This window comes from Nerophis lumbriciformis, linkage group LG36, assembly GCF_033978685.3.
Source record: "Nerophis lumbriciformis linkage group LG36, RoL_Nlum_v2.1, whole genome shotgun sequence".
Classification (NCBI taxonomy): domain Eukaryota; kingdom Metazoa; phylum Chordata; class Actinopteri; order Syngnathiformes; family Syngnathidae; genus Nerophis; species Nerophis lumbriciformis.
In genome coordinates, this window is record NC_084583.2 from 10,384,125 (window position 1) to 10,410,262 (window position 26,138).

At 39.2% G+C, this 26,138-nt stretch overlaps 1 protein-coding gene across 2 annotated transcripts in view; it reads left to right on the plus strand.

Moving 5' to 3' along the window:
- Positions 1-2,146: 2,146 nt before the first annotated feature.
- Positions 2,147-26,138, plus strand: part of ganabb (glucosidase II alpha subunit b) — a 52,850-nt gene continuing 28,858 nt past the window's right edge. Inside the window, exons 1-8 of one of the 2 annotated variants that reach the window (XM_061930452.1) lie at positions 2,147-2,356; positions 8,075-8,176; positions 8,254-8,362; positions 16,898-17,025; positions 17,179-17,358; positions 18,246-18,311; positions 22,456-22,504; positions 22,620-22,695. In XM_061930452.1, coding sequence (XP_061786436.1) covers positions 2,337-2,356; positions 8,075-8,176; positions 8,254-8,362; positions 16,898-17,025; positions 17,179-17,358; positions 18,246-18,311; positions 22,456-22,504; positions 22,620-22,695 — 730 coding nt within the window. In that variant the 5' untranslated portion in view covers positions 2,147-2,336. The remainder of the gene's footprint in view (positions 2,357-8,074; positions 8,177-8,253; positions 8,363-16,897; positions 17,026-17,178; positions 17,359-18,245; positions 18,312-22,455; positions 22,505-22,619; positions 22,696-26,138) is intronic. The other variant, XM_061930453.1, reaches the window with a different exon arrangement.

Sequence of the window (26,138 nt, forward strand, 5' to 3'; positions counted from 1 at the left end):
AGAATGGCCTTCGCAAAGTCCTGACTCAAAGGTGTGGACAATGCTGAAGAAACAAGTCCATGTCAGAAAAGCAACACATTTATCTGAACTGCACCAATTTTGTGGTGAAAAATTCAAGCAGAAGCTTGTGGATGGCTACCAAAAGCGCCTTATTGCAGGTAAACTTGCCAAGGGACATATAAGCAAATACAAACCCTGTTTCCATATGAGTTGGGAAATTGTGTTAGATGTAAATATAAACGGAATACAATGATTTGCAAATCATTTCCAACCCATATTCAGTTGAATATTCTACAAAGACAACATATTTGATGTTCAAACTGATAAACATTTTTTTTGTTGCAAATAATCATTAACTTTAGAATTTGATGCCAGCAACACGTGAAAAAGAAGTTGGGAAAGGTGGCAATAAATACTGATAAAGTTGAGGAATGCTCATCAAACACTTATTTGGAACATCCCACAGGTGAACAGGCAAATTGGGAACAGGTGGGTGCCATGATTGGGTATAAAAGTAGATTCCATGAAATGCTCAGTCATTCACAAACAAGGATGGGGCGAGGGTCACCACTTTGTCAACAAATGCATGAGCAAATTGTTGAAACAGTTTAAGAAAAACCTTTCTCAACCAGCTATTGCAAGGAATTTAGGGATTTCACCATCTACGGTCCGTAATATCATCTAAGGGTTCAGAGAATCTGGAGAAATCACTGCACGTAAGCAGCTAAGCCCGTGACCTTCGATCCCTCAGGCTGTACTGCATCAACAAGCGACATCAGTGTGTAAAGGATATCACCACATGGGCTCAGGAACACTTCAGAAACCCACTGTCAGTAACTACAGTTGGTCGCTACATCTGTAAGTGCAAGTTAAAACTCTCCTATGCAAGGCGAAAACCGTTTATCAACAACACCCAGAAACGCCGTCGGCTTCGCTGGGCCTGAGCTCATCTAAGATGGACTGATACAAAGTGGAAAAGTGTTCTGTGGTCTGACGAGTCCACATTTCAAATTGTTTTTGGAAACTGTGGACGTTGTGTCCTCCGGACCAAAGAGGAAAATAACTATCCGGATTGTTATAGGCGCAAAGTTGAAAAGCCAGCATCTGTGATGGTATGGGGGTGTATTAGTGCCCAAGACATGGGTAACTTACACATCTGTGAATGCACCATTAATGCTGAAAGGTACATACAGGTTTTGGAGCAACATATGTTGCCATCCAAGCAACGTTACCATGGACGCCCCTGCTTATTTCAGCAAGACAATGCCAAGCCACGTGTTACATCAACGTGGCTTCATAGTAAAAGAGTGCGGGTACTAGACTGGCCTGCCTGTAGTCCAGACCTGTCTCCCATTGAAAATGTGGGGCTCATTAGGAGGCCTAGAATACCACAACGGAGACCCCCGGACTGTTGAACAACTTAAGCTGTACATCAAGCACGAATGGGAAAGAATTCCACCTGAGAAGCTTAAAAAATGTGTCTCCTCAGTTCCCAAACATTTACTGAGTGTTGTTAAAAGGAAAGGCCATGTAACACAGTGGTGAACATGCCTTTTCCCAACTACTTTGGCACGTGTTGCAGCCATGAAATTCTAAGTTAATTAAAATTAAGTTTATCAGTTTGAACATCAAATATCTTGTCTTTGTAGTGCATTCAATTGAATATGGGTTGAAAAGGATTTGCAAATCATTGTATTCCGTTTATATTTACATCTAAAACAATTTCCCAACTCATATGGAAACGGGTTTGTACATTTAATTATTTACATTTGGTTATTTATAATCCGGGGAGGTGGGATGTGGAAGGGAGGGAGTTAGTCTAGGGGTTACGTTGCCTGGAGGTGTTCTTTTAGTGCGGTTTTGAAGGAGGATAGAGATGCACTTTCTTTTACACCTGTTGGGAGTGCATTCCATATTGATGTGGCATAGAAGGAGAATGAGTTAAGACCTTTGTTAGATCGGAATCTGGGTTTAACATGGTTAGTGGACTTTAGCTTTTCCTGATTGCATTGAGTGGCTGCTGAAATCCTTCGTATTGATGTGGAAATCTTCATTTTTGAAGCATTGGAGATGAACTGCGCGCGCATGCGTGGAGATGACGTGTCTGTGCCTGAGAGGACACGTCATTCAGCTCCAATCACGTCATCACCCTCACCAAAAGCACCGCGAAAGAGAACACGTTCACACCATGTTACATTTAAACGCTTTAATAACTATTATTTCAGTCAGCTCCGCCTGAATAAATGAGTTATATCGAGATTTGCTGTTTGAAAAAAAAATCCCAGGTTTGAACATCGTTGGCGTCAGGGGCGGAGTCACAGAGATCCGTGAACAAGATGGCGACCTTCCCGGAGAGGTAAGACTTTTAAGGCTCTATCATTGTGACATTCATCACTCAACCCGGCCTTTGTGGCTCACGGTTTTCGTGGGGAAACGACGTTATTACCGCAGACGCCGATAATTCCAGTCAAGTTAGTGTTTATCGCAGAGATAGTTGGACAGCCTCGCCATTGACTTAGCAGGCTAGCTAGCTCGCAAGGATGCGTTTTAAATGGCGATTCACTCACACTTCTCCTTTTCTAAAGTCATTGTTTAGTTTCAAAGTCATGTTTAGTTTATGTGGTCGATTTAATGCCGCTTTCTACAATCTCAAACGGCTCCAGCGAGTGTTCGCTCGACTGATGGCGTTGAAGGTCCTCGTCTAAATGGGTTTAAAAATAATAAGCTGCCTTTACAAAGTGTATGTGTCATTTTTAATTAGGTTTGAAATGAATCGTCTGGTGCATTTCCTGTCGGCTTTTCATTGAGGGTGTGTTTGCTATGCAAAGAGAGCGAAATCAGAATCACATGTACTTTATTCATCCCCGAGGGGAAATTCAGATTTTCAGCAAAATCCCATTCAAGAGCAGATAAACATTACAGGGAGACAGAACAGGATCACACATTACAGGGAGACAGAACAGGATCAAACCCAAACCTACTCAGTGGCCTAGTGCAGTGGTTCTTAAAGGGGAACATTATCACAATTTCAGAAGGGTTAAAACCATTAAAAATCAGTTCCCAGTGGCTTATTTTATTTTTTGAAGTTTTTTTCAAAATTTTACCCATCACGCAATATCCCTAAAAAAAGCTTCAAAGTGCCTGATTTTAACCATCGTTATATACACCCGTCCATTTTCCTGTGACGTCACATAGTGATGCCAACACAAACAAACATGGCGGATAGAACAGCAAGATATAGCGACATTAGCTCGGATTCAGACTCGGATTTCAGCGGCTTAAGCGATTCAACAGATTACGCATGTATTGAAACGGATGGTTGTAGTGTGGAGGCAGGTAGCGAAAACGAAATTGAAGAAGAAACTGAAGCTATTGAGCCATATCGGTTTGAACCGTATGCAAGCGAAACCGACGAAAACGACACGACAGCCAGCGACACGGGAGAAAGCGAGGACGAATTCGGCGATCGCCTTCTAACCAACGATTGGTATGTGTTTGTTTGGCATTAAAGGAAACTAACAACTATGAACTCGGTTTACAGCATATGAAATACATTTGGCAACAACATGCACTTTGAGAGTGCAGACAGCCCATTTCAGGCGCGCTAAGAACATATATTTTTCCACGATTTCAGCACTCAGGTTAACCATACCTAAATAGATACAAAATACTGCATTACACAAGACTACCCGAATGTACTCGAATGATTGAAAAAAATAAATGTTTTTAAGCTAAATTATTGGTAAACACAGTTTATGTATAATAATTTACGTAAAACCGCGGGTAATGAATAAAGTTTTCATCAATTAATATATTCTGTAGACATACCCTCATCCGCTCTCTTTTCCTGAAAGCTGATCTGTCCAGTTTTGGAGTTGATGTCAGCATCTGCTTTGAGTGTCGCAGAATATCCACACATTCTTGCCATCTCTGTCGTAGCATAGCTTGTGTGCGGAACAAACGACTGACCATTTCGTCGGCTTTCCCCACAGCCTCGTATTTTTAACAAATTTCGTCCAATTTCTTGCCGCTTTCGCATCTTTGGGCCACTGGTGCAACTTGAATCCGTCCCTGTTCGTGTTGTTACACCCTCCGACAACACACCGACGAAAGTGAGAAAATGGCGGATTGCTTCCCGATGTGACGTCACAATGTGACGTCATCGCTCCGAGAGCGAATAATAGAAAGGCGTTTAATTCGCCAAAATTCACCCATTTAGAGTTCGGAAATCGGTAAAAAAAAAAAGGTCTTTTTTTCTGCAACATCAAGGTATATATTGACGCTTACATAGGTCTGGTGATAATGTTCCCCTTTAACCTTGTTGGAGGTACTGAACCCCACCAGTTTCATATGCGCATTCACCGAACCTTTCTTTAGTGAAAAATAAAATGTTTTTTTTCTCAAATTCAAGACAGTTATATGTTTTTGGTAACACTTTAGAATGGGGAACATATTCTAAGTAACAAAGACTTAATTTAGAGTTATTTGCTTAGAGTTAGGGTTAGGGTAGTGATGGGTCCGGCAACACCGATGCATCAGCGCATGCGTCGAGCTCATAGAGCAAAACCCTGGGTCGATGCGCGTACCGCTTTTAGAAAGTCACGTGACCGATCATGAGCTGTTTCGGTAATACGTTGGAAAAACTGTTTTTAAAAAAAAATAAAAGTGTGTAAAAAAAAAAAATAAAAAAAATAATCCCAGTCCACAAGCATCCTCATTCACAACACGTTCTCTTAGATTTCCATGTTATGATACATGTTCACATTATTTATTGACTGTATCTAAAAAAGATAAAAATATATTTTTATTTAAATGAAGTTATGAAATAATCCTAAATGAAATACACTGACTTGGTTTATATTATTGTATATACTAGGTCATAAAATCAGTGTCAGTTGAGTCGGTCCATAGGTTGCCTGTAGGGATTTTTAATGTCCAGCAGATGTCAGTATTTAGTGACACAGTATCAATACAGTTTTGCAATGTGTCGAAACGCTTCATGACGCCTCATCAACCCATAACTAGGTTAGGGTTATAATAAGGCCATGCCGAATAAGGCATTAATAAGTACTTAATATTGACTAGTTAAGAGCCAATATGTTACTAATTTGCATGTTAATAAGGAACTAATTAATTGTGAATATGTTCCTCGTACTAAAGTGTTACCATGTTTTATTACTGGTGCACAAAATGAACCGTGCATGAACATCATCTTGTTCAAACAACAAAACCAACACAGAGCATAAACTCACAACAAATTACACACCTGCAACAGTCTGACTTCTGCTGTTGCCGTATCCGTAATACGCCGATAGGGAGAAGTTTTTATTTACATGATGAGTCGGGTGTGTCTTGACCTCCGCCGAAACCCTGAGCCCGACTTACCGAACCCCTAGGGTTTGATCGAACCCAGGTTAAGAACCACTGGCCTAGTGGTTAGAGTGTCCGCCCTGAGATCGGTAGATTGTGAGTTCAAACCCCGGCCGAGTCATACCAAAGATTATAAAAATGGGACCCATTACCTCCCTGCGTGGCACTCCGCATCAAGGGTTGGAATTGGGGATTAAATCACCAGAAACTATTCCCGGGCGCGGCCACCGCTACTGCCCACTGTACCCCTCACCTCCCAGGGGGAGATCAAGGGTGATGGGTCAAATGCAGAGGACACATTTCACCACAGCAACACTGGAGGTGACCTAGTACGCATGCGCAGAAAATGTGCACGTCATAGTCACCTCCAGTGTTGCTTTGTGTGCAAGTTCTTAAATGTAACTTATCAGTGTTGTGGTATTTCAATGAACTACATCCAAGGACACCGAGGTGTCCGATACCTGCTCATTCAGCCAAGACACTGTGAAGCTTGTCTGGCTCAGCGCCTGCTCCGCAGCCCTGTCTCTACATCCACATCTTCTCCAGTCTCTCCGAACGGACTCTGGACTCTCTCCATGGCCAAAAGGCTCCCGGGAGGCAGATCCAGAAGCCCACAAAAAAGCATAGTAGAAATCAGGAAAGTGCCACCCCTTGTCACACAGTCCCAACCAAAAGGCACATAAAAAAAGACACATGAAAACAAGAGGGAAACACCAGGAACACAAAAGGATGATACAAGAGCCCAAAGCTCCTGCCACCAGCAGCCACTACAGCGGTGCCATCTAGGGAAAAACAAAATCCAGTGTAAGTGGTGTCTATATGGACTAGGGATGTCCCGATCCGATATTTGGATCGGATCGGCCGCCGATATTTGCAAAAAAATGCGTATCGGCAAGACATGGGAAAATGCCGATCCAAATCCAGTATAAAAAAAAAACTCCGCTCCGTGTTTTCCAACGCACCTATTTAAATAGTACATTCCACTTTTCTGCTGCTCCATAATTTCCGTTCCGCATTTTCCAGCACACCTTCAACACATCCACAGGTCTGTGGATTCTCACGCAGTTGCTTTTAGCTGCTGGCATTACACGACAGGTTCTTCTCACACTTTTCTGTGTCTGTGCTTCTCACAGACAGCAAGCGCACCTTCTTACACACGTCACATACTGTCACGTCATACGTCACATACGTATACGTCCTCCCTGAGCAGAGAGGTAGCAGCATGGCTAACGTTAGCTGTGATGCTAGCGCAGCCGTGTGACCAACGTTCTCTCTAAGGTGAGCGCTTGTGCAATTGCGCACTGTTTAAACGTCCTCTGCGCATAGCATTTATATGCCACGCACAAAATCAAATAAAAAAATAAGGGCATAACAATTTTCGACACACGGACACGACAGAGAAAACAGTTTTCGTCATCATTGTTCAAATATTATAACGTCTGTCGAGACGCTTATCTCCATTCGGTGCCACACGTCCACACCATCAAAATGCCGAGGCAAAAATTTCCAGATCAACACCGTATGAAAAAATTTGTGATTTTTTTAGTTGTGATTTCCTTCTCTGCATGAAAGTTTAAAAGTAGAATATATTAATGCAGTATGAAGAATAATGTTTTAATGTAGACATGCAAGCCTTGAAAGAAAATGTTGAAAATCAAGACTACATTTCCTGCAAATGGATGCATTTCTACCCTATATTTTAACTTTAGATTTATTCTCATATCAAACTCTTTTGGCTGTCTTTTTGACACTTACATCCGGCGCCCCCCTCCACACCCTGGATTATAAATAATGTAAATAATTCAATGTGATTATCTTGTGTGATGACTGTATTATGATGATAGTATATATCTGATAGTATATATCGGTATCATGAATCAATTTAAGTGGACCCCGACTTAAACAAGTTGAAAAACTTATCCGGGTGTTACCATTTAGTGGTCAATTGTACGGAATATGTACTTCACTGTGCAACCTACTAATAAAAGTCTCAATCAATCAATCAAAACACATAGAATCATCATACTGCTGTGATTATATGCATCAAGTGTTCATTCAAGGCTAAGGCAAAATATCGAGATATATATCGTGTATCGCAATATGGCCTTAAAATATCGCAATATTAAAAAAAAGGCCATATCGCCCAGCCCTTGTTTCAATGATGCCATTTGTGTTTGTCATGTATAATTTTGTCTATTTTGTGTTTATCCTTGAATAAACAGGTCAGTTTCTTGTTACCAACCATTGTGTATTATTCAAACTCACCTAATTCAGCTGGCTAGTTGTTATCAAGAGTACTAAAACCCTTTTCAACATGATTCTGACAACTAAGTAGGCTAAATAACTTTAAACTTTAATACATGCTCGGATAGGCCATTCTCGGTCAGTATCGGTATCGGATAGGAAGTGCAAAAACCTGGATCGGGACATCCCTAATATGGACTAGAGGTCTCCAACATGTCGCTTATAAAAGAGTAAAATAAATGGTACATTAAACACTTTCAAGATGAACAATTTACACTGTCAATTAAACCAGTCCGAATGCAGCTAAGATAGGCTCCAGCACCCCCCGCGATCCCAAAAGGGACAAGTGGTAGGAAATGGATGGATGGATGGCTTGCAAAAATGGCATCATGTAAATAAATACCCCCTTAATTTAATCCCTGTGATGGCAAAGCTTCAGTTGTTATCTTGACTTTGGCAGGATGGCGTCTGTCCTGCTGCTGTGGCTTGCTGTGTCTCTGACTGCTACACTGGCTGTGGACAGAGCCAACTTCAAAACCTGTGACCAGAGTGCCTTCTGCAAGTGAGTCCAATGCAGTCATGGGAACTATGGTAGCCTCACATTTAGTCACACACAAGAGTAACACCTTTGACTTTCAGGCGTCAGCGAGCATTGAAGCCTGGCGAGTCTTCCTATCGAGCCCTGCTGGAGACCATGGAGCTAACCAACACCAGACTCACCCTGCAGCTCAAGAATGACAAGAACAAGGTGAAACAAACAATTGAGCTTGACTTTAGATAACATTAATTTAAGACATTCAATAGAGCTGTCGAAAAAATCAGCATTTAGTAGGGGTGTAACGGTACGTGTATTTGTATTGAACCATTTCGGTACGGGGGTTCCGGCTCGGTTCGGAGGTGTACCGAACGAGTTTCCACACGGACATATTAAGTAGCATAATGCACGTTGTGTAAACAATGCACACCGAGGCACAACACACGGCATGCAAGCAGCTAACGGGCTACGATAGACTGACCATACGTCCTCTTTTGCGGAGCTGTCAGGGCGTAGTTTCTTAAATGCCTCAAATGTCCGGCATTTTGAGTTAGGGTTGCGTGTATTTTCAATGTACGTTCAGGGTTAAGAAGGGGTTAAAAACAAAACAAATTGTGAAGGTGCGCAGCAGCATTGGTGAGGGAGGGGCAGAGGCAGAGAGAGAGAGAGAGTTATGATAAACACGCATGCGTCGCCAGGCTCTGCTTTTTATCCATAGATTTATCAGATTTAATTTTTTATTATCTATAGCAGGGGTGTCGAAAGTGTGCCCCGGAGGCCGTTTGCGGCCCACAGCTAATGTTTTAAAGGCCCACGGCACATTCTAAAAATACTATTAAAATAAACAAAAACATAACAAAAGTGAAATAAAAAAGCTTAAAGGTTAAATGTAATTTAGAAAAAGTTGCAATGTTGACTAATAAAACAAAGCTGGTTTTTTTTCTTTCAAACTGTCATTGCTCAAAACATAATCCATCCATCCATTTTCTACCGCTTATTCCCTTCGGGGTCGCGGGGGGTGCTGGAGCCTATCTCAGCTACAATCGGGCGGAAGGAGCGGTACACCCTGGACAAGTCGCCACCTCATCGCAGGGCCAACACAGATAGACAGACAACATTCACACTCACATTCACATAATATTGAATCAAAATCAATGTTGTTATGAATTATTGACCTATCCAAGGTTCCGATTACCGTATTTTTCGGACTATAAGTCGACGTTTTTTTCATAGTTTGGCCGGGGGTGCGACGTATAATCCGGAGCGATTTATGTGTGAAATTATTAACATATTACCGTAAAATATCAAATAATATTATTTATCTCATTCGCGTGAGCGACGAAGCAAATGTCCGCAATCGTCACACACACACACACACACCAACCAATAAGAATTCGGCGGGTGCGGGTCATGGCAGAAATGCATTGTGGGTTTTGGAATGCTAACTGCTTTATGCTATACGCTACTGCCGGAGCTATTAAAATGGATCACATCAACAATCGTGGTAACTTATAAAAACTGAGAAGGACTGAACTAAAATGGCACCGAAAAGGAAATCATATACTGCAGATTACAAGCTGGACGTAGTGAAATATGCACCAGAAAACGGCGATCGAGCAGCAGAAAGAATGAACGCTAGCGGGGCGCATACCAGGAGCGACACAGAGGAGGAAGATTTCATGGGATTTAGCGATCGGGAGAGACAGATTGTTTGGTAAACGTATAGCATGTTCTATATGTTATAGTTATTTGAATGACTCTTACCATAATATGTTACGTTAACATACCAGTTGGTTATTTATGCCTCATATAACGTACACTTATTCAGCCTGTTGTTCACTATTCTTTATTTATTTTAAATTGCCTTTCAAATGTCTATTCTTGGTGTTGGCTTTTATCAAATAAATTTCCCCCAAAAATGCGATTTATACTCCAGTGCGACGTATATATGTTTTTTTTCTTCTTTATTGTGCATTTTCGGCCGGTGCGACGTATAGTCCGAAAAATACGGTACTTCACATCACATATTCCAGTAAGAAAAATATTTTTGGTGGAAGATTTTGCAAATTTGGTAAATAAATAACCCAAAAATTTATATTTGGTTGTTTTCTTACTGTACCGAAAATGAACCGAACCGTGACCTCTAAACCGAGGTACGTACCGAGCCGAAATGTTTGTGTACCGTTACACCCCTAGCATTTAGGTATAGCGTTAACAATATGTTATTGTGGTTGTAGTTTGCATCATTCTGAGGGCTGTTTCTAATTGTGTGTCCCTGTCACAATGCTACAACACCAGGAAATCGTGTACTTACTGCAATAATACAGTAGTAACTTAAGAACTTCATTGGTTCTGTGACTGCACTCTTAACTGGAAACACTTGTATTCTAAATCAACACCTCTCATTGAAATGAATTGAAATCAACACTTGGCCCCAATAAAACACCGCAGTTTTAACATGTAACAACCAAACAAAAGCAAACGTGTATAATAAATATTGTATAAAAATAATACAAGAGAATGGAACACAAACTACTAGAGTAGTTTTCTAAAGTAATGTAGTAATTATGTACAGCATTTGCTTACTTCCAGCTTCTTCTCCGTCAAACACTAACTATCGGCAGCTTTTCCCTATTTTCATGGATAAATGTTCAACGTTAAGATGTTATTTTAAGATTATTGGTTGGTGTTTGACTCATTCTGCTTCAATATGGTGCGGACTAGCTGGGATAGACTCAAATTTCTTTGCATTTAACTCTGTCAGGTTTTTAATGATTTCTTCTTTTAATTCAATAAGTATCATCCAGTTCTTCTTCTCAGCACTGTCCTCCACACTCACACACACACCTATGTCAATGTCTAGCTAAAAACTTATGCTAGTGACTAAGACCAGATGTTTTCTCACGGGGTTCACTGACATTTAATGGCGGGGATGCCTGTAACTCCATTTTTTGCTTGCCACACAAAGTTAGCAGAGAAAGCACTCTTATCTCAAAAGACCCCGAAAGGGGCCCTATTATGCAAAAAAAACAACCTGATTCTAACCTAATGGTACTGGCTTATGTTTATTTTAGATAACATTTGGAGTCAAACAGTGTAGGCATTGCAGAGATATTTATAAAACAATCTTGCCTTTCTTCATACCTTCCCCAAAAGAGCCGTTTGGGAATTTGCTCTGCCTTGGGATGTTTTGTTTTTTTTATCCTATCTGGTCAATGGATATGTCCATATACGGTAAGGTTTTACCTAGAGAGCTTAGCACGATACCGCCATTGTAGTTCGCCCCATAGTCAATGAGTTCCTTCTTTATTTCTATCCTCTTGTTGTAGGGCAGACTGACTCTTGCCATTTTCCAACTTTTATCTCTCAGTAGACTCGATGGCAGGGAGAAGATGTTGTCAAAGTGGAGGCACGTAAACAAGACCGCCCACAAAATGGCGCATCCTGAAGAGATGGTTAGAAAGCAGCTTGAAGATGATCTGTAAATCATAATCTATACAGAAATTTGACCAAAGATCCATTATTACATGTTATGTAGACAACAAGTTTTTAAGTTCAGTAACTTTAAAGTTGAAGTAGCACTGTAAACATATTCCTACCTTGTAGTGTGGCCTTTACAACTGAGCATGCCCACTAATCAAACATTGCAATCATTCAAGTGAAGTTTATTTGCTCTCATTACTAATTGTCCTGTCCAAATCTTTGAAATAATCCTATTATGCACAATTGGCCTTTTAATGATGTGCTAACAATAATATGTATGTGTACCTTGAAGCAGTTGATGAGCACTAAATGAGAGATCAGTCATCTCCCTCGCTTGTTTAGATTAAATAGTCTCCTTTTATTAGGAGTGTAACAATTTGTTTTAACAACGATTCGATTCGAATCATAACTTGAGGTAGCCGATACTATTCAGGGACAATATTAGTTTACCGGTATGTAGAACGATCCAAAACGATTCAGTGAGTTGAGATCGAGTCAGTAACCTTTTAGCCAAAAATTCAAGCAGTGTGACTGCAAAATAAATCCTGGATACTTGACACTGCAGGTGATGTTTTCTATATTCCTGTTATTTCTTGTAAGGAAATGAGGTACACTATATTGCCAAAAGTATTTGGCCACCTGCCTTGACTCACATATGAACTATTCCTAACCCATAGGGTTCAATATGATGTGGGTCCTCCTTTTGCAGCTATTACAGCTTCAACTCTTCTGGGAAGACTGTCCACAAAGTTGCAGAGTGTGTTTATAAGAATTTTCCACCATTTTTCCAAAAACGCATTGGTGAGGTCACACACTGATATTGGTCGAGAAGGCCTGGCTCTCAGTCTCCGTTCTAATTCATCCCAAAGGTGTTGTATCAGGTTTAGGTCAGGACTCTGTGCAGGCCAGTCAAGTTCATCCACACCAGACTCTGTCATCCATGTCTTTATAAACCTTGCTTTGTGCACTGGTGCACAGTTATGTTGGAAGAGGAAGGGGCCCGCTCCAAACTGTTCCCACAAGGTTGGGAGCATGGAATTGTCCAAAATGTTTTGGTATCCTGGAGCATTCAAAGTTCCTTTCACTGTCACTAAGGGGCCAAGCCCAACTCCTGAAAAACAACCCCATACCATAATTCCTCCTCCACCAAATTTCACAGTCAGCACAAAGCAGTCCGAAATGTCGCGTTCTCTATAATTCTTTGGTTGTCAAATGTTAAGGTGGTATTATTAAATAGGTGTATAATTCTTTGGTTGTCAAATGTTAAGGTGGTATTATTAAATAGGTGTATAATTCTTTGGTTGTCAAATGTTAAGGTGGTATTATTAGATAAGTGTATAATTCTTTGGTTGTCAAATTTTAAGGTGGTATTATTAAATGGTGTATAATTGTTTGGTTGTCAAATGTTAAGGTGGTATTATTAAATAAGTATAATTCTGTGGTTGTCAAATTTTAAGGTAGTATTATTAAATGGTGTATAATTGTTTGGTTGTCAAATGTTAGGTGGTATTATTAAATAGGTGTATAATTGTTAGGTTGTCAAATGTTAAGGTGGTATTATAAATAGGTGTATAATTGTTTGGTTGTCAAATGTTAAGGTGGTATTATTAAATGGTGTATAATTGTTTGGTTGTCAAATGTTAAGTGTATAATTTTTTGGTTGTTAAATATTAAGCTGGTAGTATTAAATAGGTGTATAATTGTTTGGTTGGCAAATGTTAAGGTGGTACTATTAAATAGGTGTATAATTGTTTGGTTGTCATATGTTGAGGTGGTATTATAAATAGGTGTATAATTGTTTGGTTGTCAAATGTTAAGGTGGTATTATTAAATGGTGTATAATTGTTTGGTTGTCAAATGTTAAGTGTATAATTTTTTGGTTGTTAAATATTAAGCTGGTAGTATTAAATAGGTGTATAATTGTTTGGTTGGCAAATGTTAAGGTGGTACTATTAAATAGGTGTATAATTGTTTGGTTGTCATATGTTGAGGTGGTATTATTAAATAGGTGTATAATTGTTTGGTTGTCAAATGTTAAGGTGGTATTATAAATAGGTGTATAATTGTTTGGTTGTCAAATGTTAAGGCGGTATTATTAAATGGTGTATATTTTTTTGGTTGTCAAATGTTAAGGTGGTATTATTAAATAAGTGTATAATTCTGTGGTTGTCAAATGTTAAGGGGTATTATTAAATAGGTGTATAATTGTTTGGTTGTCAAATGTTAAGGTGGTATTATTAAATGGTGTGTAATTGTTTGGTTGTCAAATGTTAAGGTGGTATTATTAAATAAGTGTATAATTGTTTGGTTGTCAAATGTTAAGTTGGTTTTATTAAATAGGTGTATAATTGTTTGGTTGTCAAATGTTAAGGTGGTATTATTAAATGGTGTATAATTGTTTGGTTGGCAAATGTTAATAAGTGTATAATTGTTTGGTTGTTAAATATTAAGCTGGTATTATTAAATAGGTGTATAATTGTTTGGTTGGCAAATGTTAAGGTGGTACTATTAAATAGGTGTATAATTGTTTGGTTGTCATATGTTGAGGTATTATTAAATAGGGGTATAATTGTTTGGTTGTCAAATGTTAAGGTGGTATTATTAAATAGGTGTATAATTGTTTGGTTGTCAAATGTTAAGGTGGTATTATAAATAAGTGTAGAATTGTTTGGTTGTCAAATGTTAAGGTGGTATTATAAATAAGTGTAGAATTGTTTGGTTGTCAAATGTTAAGGTGGTATTATTAAATGGTGTATAATTGTTTGGTTGTCAAATGTTAAGGTGGTATTATTAAATAAGTGTATAATTCTGTGGTTGTCAAATGTTAAGGGGTATTATTAAATAGGTGTATAATTGTTTGGTTGTCAAATGTTAAGGTGGTATTATTAAATGGTGTATAATTGTTTGGTTGTCAAATGTTAAGGTGGTATTATTAAATAAGTGTATAATTGTTTGGTTGTCAAATGTTAAGGTGGTTTTATTAAATAGGTGTATAATTGGTTATCAAATGTTAAGGTGGTATTATTAAGTATAATTTTTTGGTTGTCAAATGTTAAGGTGGTATTATTAAATAGGTGTATAATTGTTTGGTTGTTAAATGTTAAGGTGGTATTATTAAATAGGTGTATAATTGTTTGGTTGTCAAATGTTAAGGTGGTATTATAAATAAGTGTATAATTGTTTGGTTGTCAAATCTTAAGGTGGTATTATAAATAAGTGTATAATTGTTTGGTTGTCAAATGTTAAGGTGGTATTATTAAATAGGTGTCGGTGTCCAGCAGGACCTATTATCAGCATTTCTGTTTTCTTAGTGTTAAGATGCAAACAGTTGCTGGACTTCCATTGTTTAAATAAATTTAGACACCCCGACATGTGACTACAATCTGGCATATTGGTCATCTTTAGGGGCATGTAGAGTTGGGTGTCATCATCATAACAGTGAAAGCTAACACGTATGATGTCACCAACCGGCAGCATGTAGATGCTGAAGAGTACACGGCCAAGAACCGAACCCTGTGGAACTCCACACGTTACTGCATCCTGTCAGTGAGATAGGAGTTAAACCAAGAAAAGGCTAAGTCTGACATACCAATACGTGTTTTGATACATTCTAATAGAATGGTATGATGGAATGTTAGCACTGTAGCTCACATGGCTATGTTTGTGTTGCTAACGTTTGTGTCCTCAGAGACAGGCGTGTACCTCATCAGCATTAAAGCTACAGAGACACAAAATGTTTAAGCTCTCTGAATTCCAGCGTCCAAGGTTAATTTTGCTCACCACACCTTCAATACATTATTGTGGGACCTCTCAGACTCTTTTTTAAATTGCTGCAACATTTTATATGGGACCTTTTTAAAGGGGAACATTATCACCAGACCTATGTAAGCGTCAATATATACCTTGATGTTGCAGAAAAAAGACCATATATTTTTTTAACCGATTTCCGAACTCTAAATGGGTGAATTTTGGCCAATTAAACGCCTTTCTATTATTCGCTGTCGGAGCGATGACGTCACATCGGGAAGTAATCCGCCATTTTCTCAAACACCGAGTCAAATCAACTCTGTTATTTTCCGTTTTTTCGACTGTTTTCCGTACCTTGGAGACATGCCTCGTCGGTGTGTTGTCGAAGGGTGTAACAACACGAACAGGGACAGATTCAAGTTGCACCAGTGGCCCAAAGATGCGAAAGTGGCAAGAAATTGGACGTTTGTTCCGCACACTTTACCGACGAAAGCTATGCTACGACAGAGATGGCAAGAATGTGTGGATATCCTGCGACACTCAAAGCAGATGCATTTCCAACGATAAAGTCAAAGAAATCTGCCGCCAGACCCCCATTGAATCTGCCGTAGTGTGTGAGCAATTCAGGGACAAAGGACCTTGGTAGCACGGCAAGCAATGGCGGCAGTTTGTTCCTGCAGACGAGCGAGCTAAACCCCCTGGATGTCTTGGCTCACACCGTCCCTTATGCCACCGAAGATGATCAAGAGAAGAATATCGATAGCTTCCCTGGCCTGCTGACATCAACTCCAAAACTGGACAGATCAGCTTTCAGGAAAAGAGAGCGGATGAGGGTATGTCTACAGAATATATTAATTGATGAAAATTGGGCTCTCTGCACTCTCAAAGTGCATGTTGTTGCCAAATGTATTTCATATGCTGTAAACCTAGTTCATAGTTGTTAGTTTCCTTTAATGCCAAACAAACACATACCAATCGTTGGTTAGAAGGCGATCGCCGAATTCGTCCTCGCTTTCTCCCGTGTCGCTGGCTGTCGTGTTGTTTTCGTCGGTTTCGCTTGCATACGGTTCAAGCCGATATGGCTCAATAGCTTCAGTTTCTTCTTCAATTTCGTTTTCGCTACCTGCCTCCACACTACAACCATCCGTTTCAATACATGCGTAATCTGTTGAATCGCTTAAGCCGCTGAAATCCGAGTCTGAATCCGGGCTAATGTCGCTATAGCTTGCTGTTCTATCCGCCATGTTTGTTTGTGTTGGCATCACTATGTGACGTCACAGGTAAATGGACGGGTGTATATAATGATGGTTAAAATCAGGCACTTTGAAGCTTTTTTTAGGGATATTGCGTGATGGGTAAAATTTTGAAAAAAACTTCGAAAAATAAAATAAGCCACTGGGAACAGATTTTTAATGGTTTTAACCCTTCTGAAATTGTGATAATGTTCCCCTTTAAAGTTGGATTACACATATTCAATTCTAATTGCTTCTACCTTCTCAAATCTGTCCTTTCTCGCAGGTGCGTCTCCTGCTGGAACTCTATCGCCTCCAGGGAAACATAACCAGGGTGAAGATTAATGAGCTGAAGCCACTGAAGCCTCGCTATGAGGTCCCAGACGTGCTCATCAGAGAGCCGCCGACAGAGCCGTAAGTTTCCCTGGATTGGTTGACTGAGCGGTCAAAGGGTGACATTGTTTTATCATATTGAGACCAACGCTGCAAATGTTTTTTCTCACACCAGGGACATTTCTATTTTAGCCCAATGATTTCACTTGACTTTCTCTCCTCTCTCTTCCCCAGCCTCTCTCTCTTGTCTCAGGATGAGAACGGAGTGGTTCTGTCCCTGGGGGTGGAGTCTCAAAGGGTCATTGTCAGTGCCCGCCCCTTCCGATTGGACATCATGCAGGGTCGTGACGTGCTCTTGTCACTAAACTCGCGTGGCCTCCTGGCCTTTGAGCATTTAAGGATACGGAAGGACACGTGAGAGACCACACTTACACGCACACTTTGACCAATACCAATACTACACAAATACAGTGGTACCTCAACCTGCCGTCACATTGCCTTTCACGACCTAGATCGTAATTCACAATACTCATCTTAAAGCAGCCCTGCCCATTGAAATAAATGGAAATCAATTGAATGCGTACTTTATCTGTGGCCCTCTCAACACAGCACCAAAAGTCTGCAATTGTAAAACAAATATCTACACTACAGTTTTATGGACGGAACACGGTAGGCAGATAACGCAAAATTCTCACGGCCAGCACTCCCATGAATGCACAACCTGTATTTTGTAAAACAGTAATAATAATGTCAAATTATAATGGAAACATTCACCTCTTACAGCAGACTGGAGAGTACCTTGAAATTATTTTTGGTTTGCTCTGATTGGCATCTTCCAGTCTCATTAGATCCAAGGTTTACAAGGAGCTAAGTTACCAAAGAGGAAAGGCTGGGATGATAGCGAGTAATGGCGTGGAAAAAGCAGATATTTCTAATTATGTTATTTTTTGCAACCAGTGTTGTAGTAGCTACAACAGCAGGAGCAGCAAGGACATCGTTGTTTCAAAGCTCAGCTATGATAGAAACATCCAAGGTTTGTTTTCCAATCGTTGGAAAAACAAAGCTATGTCGCTCTCTAGCTATGAGCTAATAATAGCAAGTTACATCGGATGTTTTGGGAAAGATCTTACGGTTTTCACTGCGACATTACCTATGCCATCTAGCATAATAAAATGCAGAGAGACAGCTTGTAAGTTAAGTTAAGGTAAGGCAAGTTGAGGTACCACTGTACCCAGCTCAGTGGACTTTGATCATTTGAGTATTGTCTGACTGGTTCTGTCCTCTTCTCCTTATCACCCTAGTTTCTTCAATTTAATAACTAGCACATTTGCAAGTGTGTGGGATATTGTCAAGAGTGTATTATCTAGGTAAAGACCCTCAAGATATCTGTGTATTCTATTACTTGTACTAATACTGTAAAGAGTGACGTACTAATAGGGAGTCTGTTGAAAACAATGGCCAGTTTTAGAGGTTGAGTGTGGAGGGTGTATTTGGTGCCTGTGCTTGATGGATTGGTGTGGTTTCCAGTGCGTGTGCTAATGATGGATTTCCGAAAAACTAAATTAGTAATTGTTATTAGTGTTTCCTCATCTACGAATTTCTTGGTGACCATCAATCACGAATAAAATTGGATCACAAATAGATTTGGTGCTACATGTTCACCCTCAGTCATAAACACATTTTAACACACCTTGCCTGCCAGAGAATAAGAAGACAGAGCACAAGGGTTGATGTTGCCAACTTTGTCTCCATATTTAATGAGTATCAAAAAAGTGACTTTCGGCAAACTTGATGGACTCGGAGACTTCAAAATGAAAGCATGTTTGGCTCTTCTCAGCAAGCACCGGTTGCAGCTGACGGTTGACTCCCCCGTCTAAAAGCTCTGCGACGTCTACCCGGGCGTAAGGATAACGAGGAGGCGGACAATCACAATCTTTTTATTTCAAGAACAAAACAAACTCACTGCACCCAGTCATCCTCCACCTAGGCCAGCACCCAGGCACAGTCAGGACTCACAGCCTGTCTCATTCTTGGAACTTTATTCATTCCACAACGGGAACGTTTCTCGGTTTCGGTGCAGATTTGACATACAATAACCAAAGTCAAAGGTAATAAACTAGAATGTATTCCCCTTTATGACTAGCAAGCCTCATGTGTAGAACCTATCTATATAGGGAGAGAGGGCACCTCTTTCTGAGGTCATTGGAAACCATTTACAGGTAAAAGCCAGTAAATTAGAATATTTTGAAAAACTTGATTTATTTCAGTAATTGCATTCAAAAGGTGTAACTTGTACATTATATTTATTCATTGCACACAGACTGATGCATTCAAATGTTTATTTCATTTAATTTTGATGATTTGAAGTGGCAACAAATGAAAATCCAAAATTCCGTGTGTCACAAAATTTGAATATTACTTAAGGCTAATACAAAAAAGGGATTTTTAGAAATGTTGGCCAACTGAAAAGTATGAAAATGAAAAATATGAGCATGTACAATACTCAATACTTGGTTGAAGCTCCTTTTGCCTCAATTACTGCGTTAATGCGGCGTGGCATGGAGTCGATGAGTTTCTGGCACTGCTCAGGTGTTATGAGAGCCCAGGTTGCTCTGATAGTGGCCTTCAACTCTTCTGCGTTTTTGGGTCTGGCATTCTGCATCTTCCTTTTCACAATACCCCACAGATTTTCTATGGGGCTAAGGTCAGGGGAGTTGGCGGGCCAATTTAGAACAGAAATACCATGGTCCGTAAACCAGGCACGGGTAGATTTTGCGCTGTGTGCAGGCGCCAAGTCCTGTTGGAACTTGAAATCTCCATCTCCATAGAGCAGGTCAGCAGCAGGAAGCATGGAGTGCTCTAAAACTTGCTGGTAGACGGCTGCGTTGACCCTGGATCTCAGGAAACAGAGTGGACCGACACCAGCAGATGACATGGCACCCCAAACCATCACTGATGGTGGAAACTTTACACTAGACTTCAGGCAACGTGGATCCTGTGCCTCTCCTGTCTTCCTCCAGACTCTGGGACCTCGATTTCCAAAGGAAATGCAAAATTTGCATGGTTGGGTGATGGTTTGGGGTGCCATGTCATCTGCTGGTGTCGGTCCACTCTGTTTCCTGAGATCCAGGGTCAACGCAGCCGTCTACCAGCAAGTTTTAGAGCACTCCATGCTTCCTGCTGCTGACCTGCTCTATGGAGATGGAGATTTCAAGTTCCAACAGGACTTGGCGCCTGCACACAGCGCAAAATCTACCCGTGCCTGGTTTACGGACCATGGTATTTCTGTTCTAAATTGGCCCGCCAACTCCCCTGACCTTAGCCCCATAGAAAATCTGTGGGGTATTGTGAAAAGGAAGATGCAGAATGCCAGACCCAAAAACGCAGAAGAGTTGAAGGCCACTATCAGAGCAACCTGGGCTCTCATAACACCTGAGCAGTGCCAGAAACTCATCGACTCCATGCCACGCCGCATTAACGCAGTAATTGAGGCAAAAGGAGCTCCAACCAAGTATTGAGTATTGTACATGCTCATATTTTTCATTTTCATACTTTTCAGTTGGCCAACATTTCTAAAAATCCCTTTTTTGTATTAGCCTTAAGTAATATTCTAATTTTGTGACACACGGAATTTTGGATTTTCATTTGTTGCCACTTCAAATCATCAAAATTAAATGAAATAAACATTTGAATGCATCCGTCTGTGTGCAATGAATAAATATAATGTACAAGTTACACCTTTTGAATGCAATTACTGAAATAAATCAAGTTTTTCAAAATATTCTAATTTACTGGCTTTTACCTGTAGACCAGGGGTATCAAACTGGTTTTCATTGAGGGCCACACTGCAGTTATGGTTGCCCTCAGAGGGCTGCTTTTAACAATGAGTAATATATGAATTTACATGTGTGTATATATATAGTACATTAACAATATATTTTTTTACATAAGCTGCAAAAAAAATTATTACATTTTACTTTAAAAACTGGCAGCTCAGTGACCAGAATTGTACAGTAAAAGCAGTGTTTTTTACAGCATATAAAAAAAGTGAATAAATGGCATACTTGCCAACCCTCCCGAATTTTCCGGGAGACTCCCGAAATTCAGCGCCTCTCCCGAAAACCTCCCGGGACAAATATTCTCCCGAAAATCTCCCGATTTTCAGCCGGAGCTGGAAGCCACGCCCCCTCCAGCTCCATGCGGACCTGAGTGAGGACAGCCTTTTTTCATGACAGGAGGACAACAGGGTGACAAGAACTAAATCATCCAGACTAGAGATAAATTGTATTATTATGTCTTACCTAAAAATAAATATATTAACTAAAAAAAACAAAAAACTAAATACATGTTTACTATATTTTGCTAAAAACATCCAAATTAATTGTATTTTTATTTGTATTTTTTCCTGACTCCTTATTACATCGAGCCATAGAATTATACATTAAAATAAACATATTTGAAATAATTGATTTTAAATTATCATAATAATTCATTTAAAATGACCATATTTAATTATTAAAATAATTGCTTGTTTATCAACAACTTTAGCATTTTATTCATTACATTTTGAAACTCTCAGAAGCCAAGTTATGTTATATTCCTTAATATTTATTTATGCAAGTTTGAAGTATCAATTATCTAAACACAGTTTTGTTTGCATATTTTCAGGATGTAGATATCTATATATATATATATGAAATACTTGACTTGGTGAATTCTAGCTGTCAATATACTCCTCCCCTCTTAACCACGCCCCGCCCCACCCCCGACCACGCCCCCACTTCCCGAAATCGGAGGTCTCAAGGTTGGCAAGTATGATAAATGGAATGGAATGGAAAAACAATACCACTGTTTTTATCAGCAAGCTTTTCTTTTCTTTTTTTACTGTAAAACCTTGTTTTAATGTTTTTTTGGTTTGTTTTTTAATGTCTTACTGTGTATGGGAAAAAAACTGTACCAAAGTTGATTTTACGGTAAAAAACACAGTCGGTGGAATTTAACTGTAAAATCTAATGTCAATTTTACAGTCTACAATTTGATTGATAATTTGTTTTGAAATCATAAGTCAAGCAGATATTTAAGTACAGTATTTATCTTTATTTCAAAAAAACAGTTTTTGGAATACATAATATAATATTTAGATTTTGATATTATTGAATTTTAAAAGATATGCAATTGCATGCAGTACATTATTTTAATGTCAAAAGGGAAAGAACATATTTAGTAAGAAAAGATTCAGCATTTTATCAACACATTATTTCCAGGCTTTTGCGGGCCAGATTTGGCCCCCGGGCCTTGAGTTTGACACCTGTGCTTTAGAATATTCAGTAGTTGTCTTCAACTCCAGCGGCAGTTAACCTAATGTTTTTGGATAACCTTGTAATTGTTGTCTTTATTTGACTTTATTTGACTATTCAGTATATAGAAAAGTGCTCTTCCCAAAGTGACACTTTCTCTCTTTTTGCTATATCCCCTTCTTTGCTATTCCTGCCATTTTGTGCCATGGAGCAGACAGGCAGACGGAGAGGCCGAGGATGCAAATTTGGCTAACGAGGAAGAGGTCACACACATTAAGATTCCCTCTAACTATTATAGTATACCTAATGCAATTGTATCTATAAACAATCAATGGTTCCTATGTGCAGGGTAATAACTATGTCCTTCTCTCCTGTTAGGCTGTGGTGAATGAGAAAGACGAAGAGGGCATGTGGGAAGAAACCTATAAATCATTTACTGACAGCAAACCTAATGGTAAGTCCTGTACTTTGTCTGTAAACTTTCTTTTTTTTCAATTAAATGCAAAATTTACAAGCACACATTTTTGCTCAAATGATTCAATGTTGAAAAGGAGTGGGAAGTAGCAGAGCTTGTTTTTCCACCCTTGTGCCCTAAGGAGCATTTGAAAGCGAGTCAAGTGAACCACACATGACCAAGCACAAGGAAAACGTCCCCCTAGGAAAAAAACCTTGGACTCTGCGGGTAAAAAGGGACCGTTTGTAGAAAGAGAAAGAACATAGTTTGAAGTCCAAAAGGAGTAGTGAAGCAGAGCCAATGTCCAATAGTAATATCATACTTTTTACTTCCCTTCTGTAAACAACATCTGCTTGTACTGTTTAACTGGCTCATTTTAGTACATTGCTTAAAGGGGAACATTATCACAATTTCAGAAGGGTTAAAACCATTAAAAATCAGTTCCCAGTGGCTTATTTTATTTTTCGAAGTTTTTTTCAAAATTTTACCCATCACGCAATATCCCTAAAAAAAGCTTCAAAGTGCCTGATTTTAACCATCGTTATATACACCCGTCCATTTTCCTGTGACGTCACATAGTGATGCCAATACAAACAAACATGGCGGATAGAACAGCAAGGTAGCGACATTAGCTCGGATTCAGACTCGGATTTCAGCGGCTTAAGCGAAATTGAAGAAGAAACTGAAGCTATTGAGCCATATCGGTTTGAACCGTATGCAAGCGAAAGTGACGAAAACGACACGACAGCCAGTGACACGGGAGAAAGCGAGGACGAATTCGGCGATCGCCTTCTAACTAACGATTGGTATGTGTTTGTTTTTAAGTGTTGTAATGATTTTAAGCTAAATTATTGGCAAACACAGTTTATGTATAATAATTTACGTAAAACCGCGAGTAATGAATAACGTTTTCATCAATTAATATATTCTGTAGACATACCCTCATCCGCTCTCTTTTCCTGTCCAGTTTTGGAGTTGATGTCAGGCCAGGGAAGCTAGGGTCGATATTCTTCTCTTGATCATCTTCGGTGGCATAAGGGACGGTAGAAGCAGTGTGAGCCAAGACATCCAGGGGGTTTAGCTCGCTTGTTTGCGGGAACAAACTGCTGCCATTGCTTGCCGCGCTACCGAGGTCCTTTGTCCCTGAATAGCTCACACACTCCGGCAGATTCAATGGGGGTCTGGCGGCAGATTTCTTTGACTTTATCGTTGGAAGTGCATCTGCTTTGAGTGTCGCAGGATATCCACACATTCTTGCCATCTCTGTCGTAGCATAGCTTTCGTCGGTAAAGTGTGCGGAACAAACGACTGACCATTTTCGTCGGCTTTCCCCACACCCTCGTATTTTGAACAAATTTCGTCCAATTTCTTGCCACTTTCGCATCTTTGGGCCACTGGTGCAACTTGAATCCGTCCCTGTTCGTGTTGTTACACCCTCCGACAACACACCGACGAGGCATGATGTCTCCAAGGTACGGAAAACAGTCGAAAAAACGGAAAATAACAGAGCTGATTTGACTCGGTGTTTGTAATGTGTTTGAGAAAATGGCGGATTGCTTCACGATGTGACGTCACACCGAGAGCGAATAATAGAAAGGCGTTTAATTCGCCAAAATTCACCCATTTAGAGTTCGGAAATCGGTTAAAAAAATATATGGTCTTTTTTTTCTGCAACATCAAGGTATATATTGACGCTTACATAGGTCTGGTGATAATGTTCCCCTTTAAGTTGGCTGCTTTATCTATTCCACAGTGTAATTCCACATATACTAAATGTGTTCAATCTTGTGCATACAGTACAAGCAACTGCTTTAAATTCAGTTCATGCCTAAGATTTTATTTTTCCTTTTTTGTTGAAACACTGTTGCACATTTCTAGGCAGCCTGTTTGCATGTACACAATGTTTGCGGTTTGACAATTTACGAGATCTGTAAATTTCAATATTTTAGAATTGATGAACAAAGGATTTGTGTGTTCCCTGTATCCAGCCTTCTGGATCATTTATTCTGCAGTACTTTTAGTGTCCCCCATATTTCCACACCGTAAGCAATATGTGAAGATGGGTGAAAATATGTCAACACGGCTAGATATATCCTGTGGTGTACCTCAGGGATCAATACTGGGACCAAGATTGTTCAATCTTTATATAAACGACATTTGTAAGGTTACAAAGGACTTAAAGTTGGTTTTATTTGCGGACGACACAACTGCTTTCTGTTCAGGAGAGAGCACACAGAAGATAATACAAATAATAACAGAAGAAATGAACAAATTAAAAAGATGGTTTGACAAAAACAGACTATTTTTGAATCTCAGTAAAACTAAAATAATGCTATTTGGTAATAGTAGAAAAGAGCATCATACACAAATACAAATAGACGGAGTAGACATAGAAAGGGTAAAAGAAACTAGATTTTTGGGAGTATTAATAGATGATCAAATGAACTGGAAATCTCATATACAAAACATACAACATAAGGTCGCAAAAAACATTTCAATAATGAATAAAGCAAAATATGTCCTGGGCCAAAAATCACTACATATTCTCTACTGCTCGCTAGTGTTATCATATCTGAGTTATTGTGCAGAAATATGGGGAAATAACTACAAATATGCGCTACATTCGCTAACGTGTTACAAAAAAGATCAGTTAGAATAATTCATAATGTTGGATATAGAGAACATACAAACCCTTTATTTATTAAGTCAAAAATATTAAAGTTCGGTGATTTGGTAAAATTGCAAACAGCTAAAATGATGTACAAAGCAAACTATAACCTGCTACCAAAGAATGTACAACAATTCTTCTCTACTAAAGAGGAGAAATATAACCTTAGAGGAAAAAATAATTTAAAACATTTATATGCACGTACAACACTTAGAACTTTTAGCATATCAGTATGTGGAATTAAATTATGGAATGGATTAAGTAAAGAAGTAAAAAATTGTACTGATATGATCCAGTTTAAGAGGTTGTTCAAAATAATAGTGCTTACAGACTACAAAGAAGAAGAATTATGATAAATGCTTCCAACCTTATTGAAAATAAGATATTCTTCATCTCAGTATGTTAATAATGACTGAATTAATTAATTAATTACATATTACAAAACTGTTGTATACTAATTCATAGATGTTATTTTATTATATAAAAAGGTCAGTAAATGATTCTATATATTTGTAAACGCTTTCAAGTGGGAAAGGGGTAGGATTAAATAAGCTTTGCTTCTTCCTACTTCTTTTCGGGCATGATGTAAAATGAAATGATATGAAATGGTGTGATGTATTATGATGTAAGTGTGTTCATGTTCGAAATAAACTAAAGAGAGTAACTCTGGTATGGTAACACCAGAAACAGTACAGGAGTGACTTTTGATTCAAAATGTATTTTTCCTTTCAATATTTCAATATTTCTTGCACCTTAAGTGTGGATTCCAACTTAT